The 13,575-nt window shown below is 38.7% G+C and overlaps 1 protein-coding gene across 1 annotated transcript in view; it reads left to right on the plus strand.

The window, feature by feature from the left end:
- Positions 1-13,575, plus strand: part of LOC125230337 — a 62,948-nt gene that overhangs the window by 31,475 nt on the left and 17,898 nt on the right. Inside the window, exons 11-16 of the mRNA XM_048135468.1 lie at positions 798-911; positions 3,720-3,845; positions 6,245-6,373; positions 10,282-10,411; positions 11,632-11,754; positions 12,264-12,353. Coding sequence (XP_047991425.1) covers positions 798-911; positions 3,720-3,845; positions 6,245-6,373; positions 10,282-10,411; positions 11,632-11,754; positions 12,264-12,353 — 712 coding nt within the window. The remainder of the gene's footprint in view (positions 1-797; positions 912-3,719; positions 3,846-6,244; positions 6,374-10,281; positions 10,412-11,631; positions 11,755-12,263; positions 12,354-13,575) is intronic.

Consider the following 13,575-nt stretch of genomic DNA (forward strand, 5'->3'; position numbering starts at 1 on the left):
CGATATACATACCTAAATAGATAAATATTATACATACTTACTTATATACATAGAAAACAAAAACATCCATGACTATCTGTCCTCATCACATGCACAAATAAATGCCCTTACCTACCGGGATTCAAACCCAGGACCGCGGCTTAGCAAGCAGGGTCACTACCGACTGAGCCAGACCAGTCGTCAAAGTCGTCAAATCCGACGCAATACTACTGTCTCCGCAACGGTATCTAGAGTGTCCATAGTTTTTTGGTGCGTATTGAACAAATGCGGCAATGGAATGTGGATTGCTGGCAATTGTGTTGCCTGTGTAACAGCACCGTAGGTCAGCACATCGGCATAGTATAATAAAGAGTACTATCGTACAGTATGGCCACTCCCGCTCCCCGCTGAAAGTGCCGCCCACCCCCTCTCGGTTACCTCACAGTTACCGCCTGTCAAAAACGCGAACAGTCGACCTGTCATATCTCACTCATACAAGCATAGTACGCGTTCACCTACACGAGCTTAGAATGTGTGCTAGGAACGCGCCTCTTTCATATATTTGATGGCCAGTGTCCGAGATGTGACATCGGACTGTCTTCGGTCTTCAGCGTCAACCCTCTTCAGTTCTTCAGCGTCATGCTCTTCTATTGTTACGTGGCAAAACCAACAAAAGTGAAATTTTGTTTTACCAATTTTGTTAGGCACCTAATAGATTCGATAATTATAAACCATACCTACTTAGTAAGATTTTTATGAAAATAAATGTTCCAGTATGTCAACTAAGATTATCTATTGACACAGTAATTTTGTTCTAGGTATCTTGTAGGCTTCAAGAACATCCTTCGGAGCATAGAATGCAAAGGCATCGCGTCCGTCCTTGGTATCAATTACTTTGGCCGCGGTACATTGCAACCGAGAGCACACGAAAGGTAAATAAATATTTAAGTAAAAATTTAAGCATAAAATTCAATTTTGGAAAAAAAAAACCCCGTCATAGTGGACGGATTTCCATCAAACGTGGCTAATAATACTCCCGACTAAAGCCGTTTTCACATTATCCGATCCGATATCGTATGTAGGAAGGATGTAAAATGTAAGATTTATGCGCTTTCAGGTCTTCATTTATGTATTTAATAGATCATTGTTACTAAAAATCGATATAAAACGCAAAAATTGCGGATTTAATGCCGATGGCACTCTCCTACAACAGTTTTTGTCCGAGGCACCATGGAACTGCCGATATCGACAGGACGCTTCCGACATTTTTTGGCATGCCGGACCCCCCGCCAGTTGTCGGCCGATAATATTTGTTTGTATGCGTATATAATGTATATATACGTTTGTAGTAGTGTGCGTGACAAAAATGGCGTCTATTTTTAAACAGCTGCTAATGATCGAAATTCAAATTAGTTGAAAATTCCCATTGAAAAAGAAAAGGTTGTAATGCATCGGTCCGAATTGCGGATACTAGTTTTTTCATCTTTTAGTAGATATAGTTGAATGTAAAATTATTTATTTTGCCTGACACTCTGAGTATTTTTTATGCTCGTTATCTTAATTATACAATATAATATTTAGGATATAGTGCTTATAATTATTAAATATAAACCATTTTTTAAATATTTTTTGATACAAAATCATACTTCATTGATTTGGAACAATGCGTTTTATCGGACCGACATCCGACACTATCGGAAGCGTTTATCGGATGTAGGATGTCGGTCCGACATCCGATATCGGATCGGATAATGTGAATAAACTTTTTAACAAAAAATAAAACCGCCTTCAAAAATAAGCGCGTTACAAAACACGGAGAAACTAAAAAGCCAAAAATAATAAACCTTTCAATTCAGATTTCTTATCGTATTGCAATAAGCTAAACATCCAAATTATAAACAAATCAATTATTTTTGTAGTCGGTACCAGACCTATTCGTCGCCTTGCTATTGCCTGTTTGCCCCACCCAACCATACACAGGCTGGTACCGACTCCAAAAATAATTGATTTGTTTATAATTTGGATGTTTAGCTTATTGCAATACGATAAGAAATCTGAATTGAAAGGTTTATTATTTTTGGCTTTTTAGTTTCTCCGTGTTTTGTAACGCGCTTATTTTTGAAGGCGGTTTTTTTTTTTTGTTAAAAAGTTTATTTATTTGTTGATTTTTAGTGGTTCCTAGTGATATTATATGTATCAGTCCAAATACATGTACAGTAGTGAAAGAATTATCCTTTAACTCCTAACTATTGAGGAGTTGACCTTCCATCATCAGCTCAGCCACATAAAATTATTACCATCAGACGTAAATACTGGTGTACCTTTGAAAAATAGACTAAAAACATTACATGTGCCTATAACATTTGAAGAGTTCCCTCGATTTCTCCAGGATCCCATCATCAGACCCTGACTTGGTGCCAATGGGACCATCTCGGGGTTATACCGGTTCGATCAAAAAAAAAAATTTTGAAAATCGCTCCACGATTCTCGGAGATATCGAGTAACATACATACAAAAAAAAAAATAAAAAAAAAATAAAAAAATAAAAAAACATTCAGTCGAATTGAGAACCTCCTCCTTTTTAGAAGTCGGTTAAAAACGGCCTAATTCAGCTTTCAAACAAAAAAAAAAAACCTAAATCGGTTCATCCGTTCGGGAGCTACGATGCCACACACAGACATACAAACAGACAGACAGAGACGTCAAACTAAACTTATAACACTTCGTCGTTTTTGCGTCGGGGGTTAAAAATGGAGAATAATAGACTCTTATTGTCAAAGTAAATTTTGCAGTATTATACTTGGGTACAGTTTTGCCTTACTTGAAATGAACTGCAACAGTGGTTAGAGGTTTAATTACATAAGCCACCAGCCAATGAAGTGAATTTAATTAATCTTAATAACCGTAGGCATAATATAAAACTACTAAATAAAACATGATATAAAAATATAAGTAATTATTTTATTCATGAAACAATATTATTCTCGTTAGGCATGCGTGTATAATAAATAGTCCTAATTTATGTAATATTATTTTTGTGAAACATGTATACTTGTATTTACAGTCCAAGCGTGCTGTTATAAATATGTTATTTTTATAAATATATATCTACCCCCCCCCCCGTGTGGTGACGGGTTCAGAACCCCCCCCCCTCTCCCCGTGTAGTGACGGGTTAAGAAACCACCCCCTCTCTTCCCGTGGGTGTCGTAGAAGTCGACTGTGGGAAATGGGTTAAATTGTGGCTGGCAACCTGTCACTGCAATGACACAATTTGGATTTCTTTCAACCCCTTTTTGCCAAGAGTGGCACTGAAACTTAGTATTTCATGTGCTCTGCCTACCCCGATATGGGATACAGGCGTGTAGGTATATTTGTAAATTAACAACTATATTTTGCACAGTTTTTTTTCTCAGAGTAAACAAAATTCGGATTAAAACCTATACCACTTTTTGGATTTCAGTTGTAGGTACTTAATTAAATTATCTTTAGAATAAGAATAAGAATAAGAATAAGAAAACATTTATTGACACACAAATAAAAATTGAACATTTACACAAAAATATTAAAAAATAAAATAGACAACTAGCATGCATGTCAAAAGGAAGGGGTTCAGCATGTTATGCTGCGCAGCCATTTTGATACAAATTGACGGCGCAACGCTGATTTTCAGTCCGTCCCCTTTTCTGAACCTCATTAACAACTATGCGGTGTAGGTATGTATTTATCGTCTTTTGGTGCAGATTCATAGCACACCTGGTCCTCGGAAGAGATTTGCTAGACAATACTTTGAACTACGTGCCTTCGCTCATTCCACTGCATGTGGACATCAAAGAAGATAGTCCGGAGTACAAGGAACTGGAAAAGAAGTAAGTATTGCAATACTTGTGTGATAAAGTACACCATAATTAAATATTACAGGACTGAAGACCATGCGCGGATCCAGGGGGGAGGTCATGGGGGTCATGACCCCCCCTGGAGCCTAAGTTGGCCATACAAATAGACCACGTGACCCCCTCCTGGGGCCCCGGGCCTTTACCACGTGACCCCCCCCTGGGCACGAAGCTGGATCCGCGCTTGCTGAAGACAATAAAATTCAATATTCAATATGATTGGGAAGTGCTGGTAGCCTAGCGGTAAGTGCGTGCGACTTTCGTTCCGAAGGTTGCGGGTTCGAACCTCGGCTCGCACCGGTTTCCTCACGATGTTTTCCTTCACCGAAAAGCGACTGGCAAATATCAAATGATATTTCGCACATAAGTTCCTAGAAACTCAAGAACTCATGTGCGAAATGTCATTTGATATTTGCCAGTCGCTTTTCGGTGAAGGAAAACATCGTGAGGAAACCGGACTAATTCCAATAAGGTCTAGTTACCCTTCGGGTTGGAAGGTCAGATGGCAGTCGCTTTCGTAAAAACTAGGTAGTGCTTACGCCAAATCTTGGGATTAGTTTTCAAAGCGGACCCCAGGCTCCCATGCCGGGATAACGCAAGGAGGATGATGATTAAATGTGATTGGAAAGACCTTTTTTTTTATTATAAAATAAAAATGGGCTTACTCTTGGCCACAGACTAGCCATGTTACTGTTATTTACTAGATTTTTACTATTTACGATATTTTTAGTTTTTGCTATTAGTTTTAGCACCAGCTGATGATTGTGTCGAACGACTGACGTCTTAAAAATATGTCAACAAAGGTAACATGGGTACAATAGTCGAAATGTGTTAAACCCATTTCAATCTCTACATAAATATTGGTAAAAAAGCGAGAATTGTAATTGTAATGTAAGTGTACCGTTCTATCAAAGTTATGGTTTGTGGAAGTATCTAAAATTTAGAAAGAAAGAAAGACAGAAAGAAAGAAAAATATTTTATTTGCAAACACACATCAAACAATTCGAAACAAATTTTAGAAGATTTGTGATACATGAATCTAAATCACCTTAGGTGGAATCCACAAGCTGCCGGCGGATGTGACGCAGGTTTTAGCTCATTGAGCATACAGTAGTTGGTGTGTGCGTGCGTGATGACACGACTCGCTGCGCTGGTCGATCGCATGTTCACAGATATCGAAGTGATGCGCGTGTATTGCGCAATAGCCACATATGTCATATATATTAGGGTGGAGCGAAAAAACACTGCTAAAGTTCGCCTAGTTTCACTACATTGGCCAAAATAGCCGCTAAAATACTGAAAATTGGCGATTTTTAACGCTATTTTCGCAACTTTTGGTAGTTTCTTGTAGTAATATGTATCAATAATGTATACTCATCAATAATGTATACCTAATGCGGAGGCTGAAGATGTTGATATAAAAAGCTGAAAATTTGCACAAAGGTTTCATAGACTAAGGGTCATTGATTGATAACTATTAGGTTTGCTAATTCTAGAAAAGTGTTTTTTCGCTCCACCCTAATATAATATACTGAGCATTTCTTTTTTTTTTGCCACTAATTTTTTTTTTATTGTTTTAGGGAATTTTAGGTCAATTGTACTCAGAATCACGAGTACTTTCGATCTCACTGGGAGACAAAAAGTGTCCCAGAATTTCCATACATTTTTGTTACTTTCCTCTTTTGTTACCCCATACAACATGTACGGAAAATGATAACAAAATAAGAAAAAATCGTATGGGACAATTTTTTTAACTACTAGGATTGAAAAAGCTATTAATTCTGAGTAGAAATAGCATTTTTTTTTTCAAAAATATCACAGTTCATAAATGTGGCAAAAAAAAAATGCTCTACTACGATCAACCAAACGAATCTACTTAGCGTGCCAAATGAACTCAGTAAAATCCACTGAGTTGTCCGTCTTTAATCGCAGCTTGCAGCTTTCAGGAGTCAATTTTTGTAAGTTAAAGTCAACAAAAACATTAAAAATGCCTTGTTACGTAATATTTAATTGCAACAACAAAAAATTATGAACACTCAAGGGCCTGAGACATATCTAAAATCAGGCAAAGAACAACTTCAGTACAAAATCTGGCACGCTCGGCCGCCATACAAATAGATAAACTTGTTTCTTCTATCTAAATCTAATTCTATGGCAATACGAGCGTCCATCTATAAGTGTGTGGGTTCAATAACTTGTAACAGGTGTATTCAATACGAATTACCCAACATGTCCGATCTTCTTTTATATATCTGTGGTGGAATCCGTTCCCAACAGTGCTGTGCTATTTGTACTTACCAATGCTGAATATTACACACATCCACGTAGTCTATCTCTGGTGAAAAACACCCTTAAATTGTTTTTTTTTTGCACAGAAACCAGAGGATAGTCGACAATAGTCATCAGACTGGGAACCTGACTGAAGCCATCTCTTACTTCGACCAAACGACTACACTGCTGGACAAACTCCGAGCTGTACAGAAACAACTACGAGGTTATATCAGGTACACAGACCAACCCCTATAGATATCCATTACAAGACGACTCGCGGTCGCCAGCCTTCCTAGTATTTGCACTGATATAAGCGCGGGCGCTCGCCGTGCCCGATCAGTAGCGACCAAGTAGACTCGAAAGCAGCGCGTGTTTTTCGCAGTAAAAAAATTGAAAAAGGGTATTTTGATGTCTTAAAGATGTCCACCTGTTGTGTGAAATGGTGTGGAAAGGTAACAAGAAGCTCAAATTTAAAAACAGACGTCATTACATTCCACATAAAAGTCATATTTATAATTTATTCAGAGCCGGCATAGGTCAACTTACATTGGCCACTTACGCGTCAGTAAAGGGACAGTCCCTTTCATCTGGCGCGACTGCCCGCCGTCCTTGAAACGGCCAATCACAGCGCGCTTAACACATTCCCCGCCCGCTCCTCGCACTCCTGGCACTGGTGACTCGTATCGCGAACAAAATATACAAGACTGCTACTCTATAGGAGGTTCTCTGTGATCAGGTAAGTTCATAAACTTTTGTACATGAACCAGCGAATTATAAATAAGTCATCAGTCTGTCAACTTTGAGTTGCGGCCTTATGGAGGAAATCAGCCCGCAAGCGCCCCGTACAGTCAACCAATTGGAACCCTAGACCACTCTACAACCATGTCAAAATGACAAGCAGTAAGAGATTTCTTTCAATCTGATTTATAACGTCGCTAATGTCACTATGACATAGTTCTACAGTGGCCTAAGGTTCCAATTGGTTGACTGTACATACCTGGAGGCGGAGCATAGAGAATGAGCTGCGGGAATATGGACTGAGCTGGAAGGAGGCTAAGGCGGTGGCTCAAGATAGAAAGGCGTGGAAGGATCTTGTGGAGGCCCTATGCACCTATAGGGTGCCTTAGGACATTCAACAACAACAGACTTCTTACTTTGATCAAACAATGACTAATAAAAAAATAGGATCAATAAATTTTGAAAACGAAATGCGAGAAAGATGTAGATATATATATAGATGATTTAGTTTTTTTTTTATTAAAGATCACTTATTGATAAGACAATAAGTCGCTAGTCAACAGAACATCGACATCAAGGGTACAGTCAAGTGTAAAAGCATGGGTGTATACTGTATACATCTTACTAAATTAAAAATATGTCCCATAGCATCTTAGTCCGGTGTAATAAGAGCGTAGTATCATATTTATGAGACGAATTTTTCTATACATATTTTGCACTTGACTGTACTATACCATACCAAATAATTTTACAAATAGTGCCTACCGTAAATGTAGTAGACTCTTTTAATCATGTCGCGTTAACCTTTATTTTTAACACGTGGATAAAGCCATATTATTACTCAGCAGGTGAAGGAAACCCAAGACCCCTATAAAACTTCATTAGAAGTTTATAGCCAAAGATAGCTGAACAGTCCACTGGTTCGAATAATACACCTCACCTCTCGGATAGATATGTAGCTAGATAGTCTAGATACACTACACGTGTACAGATTATAATGAAAAATGTTTTGTTCCATATAGAAAACGCTGGTAGCCTAGCGGTAAGTACGTGCGACTTTCGTTCCGGAAGTCGTGGGTTCGAACCCCGGCTCGCACCAATGAGTTTTTCGGAATTTATGTGCGAAATGACATTTGATATTTGCCAGTCGCTTTTCGGTGAAGGAAAACATCGTGAGGATACCGGACTAATTCCAATAAGGTCTAGTTTACCCTTCGGGTGGGAAGGTCAGTCGCTTGCGTAAAAACTAATGCCTACGCCAAATCTTGGGATTAGTTATCAAAGCGGACCCCAGGCTCCCATGATCCGTGGCAAATGCCGGGATAACCCAAGGAGGATGATGATGTTTTGTTTCGTGACCAAGATGGATTTAAACAAAATCGATATTTCTCAAGTCTAAGGCAGACAAATGTTTGTTTTACAGGATATTACGCAAAATTTTAGGCACAGGGCGCTGCTAACTCATTGATCCAATGTTCGGCATGTTGTCCCTTGGTGGCACTTATAAATTCGCACGTAATAGGCTACTAGACTCGTATCGAATTTAGCACATCAAGTTATTGTTTTCTGTAGTATTTGACTTAAGAAATCAATATTTATAGCTCGCGAGGATTAAAAGTGCGTGATGACTGCGTATTTTTAATTAAAGATGTGTGTATGTTTTTTTTTTTATTATGGACTATAAAAATGGTGTTGGCCAATGGAGTGACGTCACATAATTCAAATCAACTATGGAAATTAGAGGTACTAATCTAATCTCCATAGAAGGAACCTTTATTGTATTAAAATTCATTGTCGTTGCTCGGCTGTGACCACGGCTGTGACATTGTCAAATATTTTTTCTAAATCGACTTACGTCATGTCACATATATTCTATAGATTAATATGGCTGATGTTGTTTTTGCCTGATCACGTAAAAGTAAACTTTAATTTTTTTTTTTGCGGGTTTTGAGTGGTAAAAAATATGGTACTATTTTTTTTCGTTTAATTAGACAGTAATTAATAATATAACACATACTTTGAAAAAGGGTCAAGTAGCCTATTGTAACAAGAAAGCAACATGTCGAACGTGGCTCGCGATAGGCCTTCTACAGATGAAGCACTGCACTTTGATGCATAAAGTTTCAAGTATGCTTAAAATTTCTCTATGATTTAGTTACATGTGATAGTGCTAAATTTACATAGCATAATTGCCTTAATATTTCCTATTCTCGATGTTTTATTTTTAATTCAAAGTGCAACAATTTCCAATACCTAATATCAATCTAAGCGCTCCACGTTGCAATCGCATATAATTGAATACGTGACCCGACCACTCGTCCTAGCCGAAGTGACAATCGTTGAGGCTACGTGCCGATCGAAACGCTGTCTGTCTCTGTCACGCCAGTAAAGAAGAGCGATAGGGAGAGCTACCAACGAAGCGTAAGCGATTATAAAGTTGGCTAGCTACCCAGCCGAGCAATGCCATTTGAATCTCAGGCTTAGGTATATTAAAATAGAATAGATCTCAATTGAAATTGCCAGTCGTTGGGGTCGCCGATATTTGTTCAAAGGGTATAAACTTTTATTAGTCTAAGGCCAGGATTTGTTCTGTGGCTGTGACTTTGTGTTTATAACTTGTGGTCGCTTTCACTGTGAGTTTTTCAAGGAAGGTGTAATTGCGTGCTAAGGCATAATTCACTTAAAAATTGATGTTAATACATATATACCCACAATACAAATTTATGCAAAGACCTCCGACATAGTGGACCGTTTCATCAAACAGGGCTAAATGCTGAGACTAATTCAGCTTTAAAAAAAATACGAAATCTAAATTGGTTCATCCGTTCAAAAGCTACGAAGTCACAGACAGATACGTCAAACTTATAACTCCCCGTCGTTTTTGGGTCGGGGATTAAAAAACAATTCCTAAATGAGTCACACAGGTATACCTACACCTACAGTTATTAAGAAAATTATAATTGCAAAGTGACTGTAAAGTAGGTAAACTCCCCTTTTGGGAGCTGTTGGGGAATAGCTACCCCATATACCCGAGTGCTCCTGGGCAGTTATGATACCGGAAAATTGGTGGGTGGGACAGGACTCCCTATTTTCACTGCATTTAGGTTATACTCACTATCAAACCTTCAGACAGGGCATGATGCCGCATTATGCCGCGACACGCATTCTAGTGTTTCGGGTATCCACAGGCGACGGTGATCACTTATACAGCAACTTGTCTGCTCGTTGGTCTCCTGTCCTATAAAAAAAAATATTTGAAAATGTTAACTGAAGGTTTTTTTATGCGATCACTGCCGCCATGGACACCGAAAACATCAGAAATGTTGGAGGTACGTCGCCCTTAAGATGAATGTACGCTCATTTCTTGAAGGTTATATCTTAAAATCTTGATTTTCTCATGCAGGGACGGAGTAACAGAGAGTCTTCGGGAAGCCCGGCGCAGCGAAGCAGTGTGTGCTGGCATTCTGGTGCTGGTGTGTGTGGTGTCACCCATCATCATTGCTCTCGTCCGGACTGCAGTCAATACTATTCAGGTTTGAACAATCGGACTCTTAGACGCACAGCCGGTTTCCGTCCTTACTTGGTAGGTAGATATTCCGCGAATTCGCATGAAGCGATTTGCTTCTTCTTTTGCTTATACTCACTGCCAAGGAGTGGAATTCTGGAATTCCTTACCGGCGGTTATATTTCATCATCATCATACAATCATCATACAATCACGCCTGTTTCCCATAAAGGGGTAGGCAGAGCACATGAAACTACTAAAGTTACAGTGCCACTCTTGGCAAACAAGGGGTTGAATGAAAAACGAAACTGTGACATTGCAGTGACAGGTTGCCAGCCTCTCGCCTACGCCACAATTTACCCCATATCCCACAGTCGCCTTCTACGACACCCACGGGAAAAAAGGGGGTGGTGAAATTCTTAACCCGTCACCACACGGGGAATATATATTTCCAAGCTCATATAACCGAGCAACCTTCAAATCAAGAGTGAATAGGCATCTTCTGAGCGAGGTCACTCCATCGTAGGCCACGTCTTTGCCTTTGGCTAGTCTGTGGCCAAGAGTAAGCCCATTTTATAATATAAAAAAAAAGTTTTGGTGTCTCACTTTCTCTCATTATTAAACAGACATGGACTAACAGGTACTTTACTCTTAGTTCAATGGAAGACCGGCGCAGCAAAGCTGTAGTACACATAAAGCGTCCTACCATTACCTGTCACACATCATCATGTGTATGTAATTATCATGTGGTTGGGAATACCTCGTATTTGATATTATTTAGGAATTTAGGATCTACTTGATTGTTACGAGTGGATGAGCCTTTTTTTTTTTCAAAGTTGTCCACCCCACTTTTTATTGTAACATAGGTATTTTTTACGCAACTCATACTGAAAATCTCCTATCAGAATCGAAAGACCTTGTTTCGATTCTGATAGGAGAAAAAAAAATCTCCCAAGACTTTCATATATTTTTCAAACCTTACCGCCGCTCCGCCTTCCGTTACCGCCATACAAAATGTATGAAAAAAGGTATTTTTTTTTCTCCTATTAGGATTGAAAGAACTCGCGATTCTCAGTGGAAACCACATAAAAAATTCCAAGTCCTAAAAAAGTGGGGTGGACAACTTTGAGAAAAATGACTCAGATCAGTTTACCTTTAAATTACACTCTCACAGTAACATTGACAGCAAGCAAATTCTTCCTCCTCTTTTGCTTCATAAAATACTCATTTAACGGTTCATTCTTCCAGGTCTACGCCACAAACTTGGCTGAGAAGGCACGAGAACTTGAATATGAGAAGGAGCTCAGCGATTCCCTCCTCTATGAGATGCTGCCCGCCACTGTCGCCAAACAGCTGAAGCAAACCCAGCAGGTAATTAAAAATACACTAGATTCTGTAATCACTGAATCAACATCATCATTATAGCCTTCAAATATTGGGCACTGTTGTGCACACATAGGTTGACATAACCTGTGAGGTAGGCTATACTGAGGAGTAACGTCACGGTCAATTCATTTACTTTATATATTTCTCCTTGACTTATTAAATAGACATTATGTTTAAAAGTAACTGTCCATATTTTTCTTCTAATTATGTGGTGCCTTATTTCGTTCACTGAATAAAATATTTTATTTTAAGTATAGGAAACTAGCCTAATGCGTGCGATCAAAACCTCTCGTACTAAAACGTTTCTGAACTATTTGGACTAGTTACCTTCTTACCTTCTACAGACGTAGTGGACTATAACGTGGAAATGTCATAAAAACTTCACAAAGAATATTGCCCCAAAGCGTACTATTTGGCATTCTATACCGTCACAGGAAAACGGTTCCCTCCGTGACGAACCATAAAGTTTAAAATTTCCGTCACTTTGCTTTCAGGTCCCCGCGGAGTACTTCGCGTCGGTGACTGTCTACTTCAGCGATATAGTCGGGTTCACTGCCATTGCTGCCGTGTCTACTCCTTACCAAGTGAGTTTGCTAATAAGGAATTCCTGTATATAGGCAAAGACATATGTAACTCCGTATAAACAGATAAAGTCTAAGAAAAAAACGTACCTCAGAACTATAGAGAAAAAGATACGGTGGCCTAGATGGCGTTACACCTTTGGGGGACGCTCGGTTAGGTGGCGCTAATATTTATTGAATTGAATTGAATTTAATTTAATCATTTATTTCAGGTATTGTACCCATATTTGTATTAGTATTTTTTTTTTCTTAAAGACTAATGTTAGTGTAGGAACATATTAAATTAATTTAAAATTAAATAATAACAAATAAATTAAAAATGAATAATATTAATATTTGACATTTTAATACATATCGAGCTAAAAACAGACACAGTAACTATAATACTCGATCCTTTTGATATAGGTAACCTACGGTTTTCCTACGATTTTATGTTATATCTACCGACTTTTTGTATTACGCCGTGGCTTGCGTGGGCGACGGTCGCGCGATGGTCGCGCGACGGCGATGCGACGCATACGAAATCAAACCTTATCGATATGGAAGTATGAGACGCGACGGCGACGGTCGCGCGACGGTCGCGCGACCGTCGCCCACGCAAGACACGGCGTTAGATTTCCCTGATCATTGAGTGATTTTACATCGCCCGTAGAAACTTAAAAAATATGAGGATAATCCCGTTTTCTTTCAATTTTCCCCCGGAAAAGCGGCTTGGACCACAGATATTATTCATTTGAAACTACCGAATTTGAAACATACATTTTGACGTGTAATTTAATTAGCATAACATAATTATTTGTTTATTTATATGAGTCAGAAATAGTAAATCCAAAACTTATTCAACTAAACCATTGAACCGCAAACCGCAATATAAATGCAAATACTATTATCAATTTCAAACAAAGACCACAAACGTTTTAGTTTTCGCAAACTAATATTTAATAAATACATAGGTACAGTCAACCAATTGGAACCCTAGGCCACTGTAGAACTATGTCTTATTGACGTTATAAATGAGATTGTAAGAAATCTCTTACTGCTTGTCATTTTGACATGGTTGTAGAGTGGCCTAGGGTTCCAATTGGTTGACTGTACTTATATGTATTAGGCGCTGTTCAGTGAGTAACAAAGAGGATCGAGTATTATAGAGAGTTACTGTTGAAGTAAAACGTTTAATCACAGTGCCTAGACTGCCATCTCTTGACACAGGCTTAGAACTTTTAAA

This window comes from Leguminivora glycinivorella, chromosome 10, assembly GCF_023078275.1.
Source record: "Leguminivora glycinivorella isolate SPB_JAAS2020 chromosome 10, LegGlyc_1.1, whole genome shotgun sequence".
Taxonomy (NCBI): domain Eukaryota; kingdom Metazoa; phylum Arthropoda; class Insecta; order Lepidoptera; family Tortricidae; genus Leguminivora; species Leguminivora glycinivorella.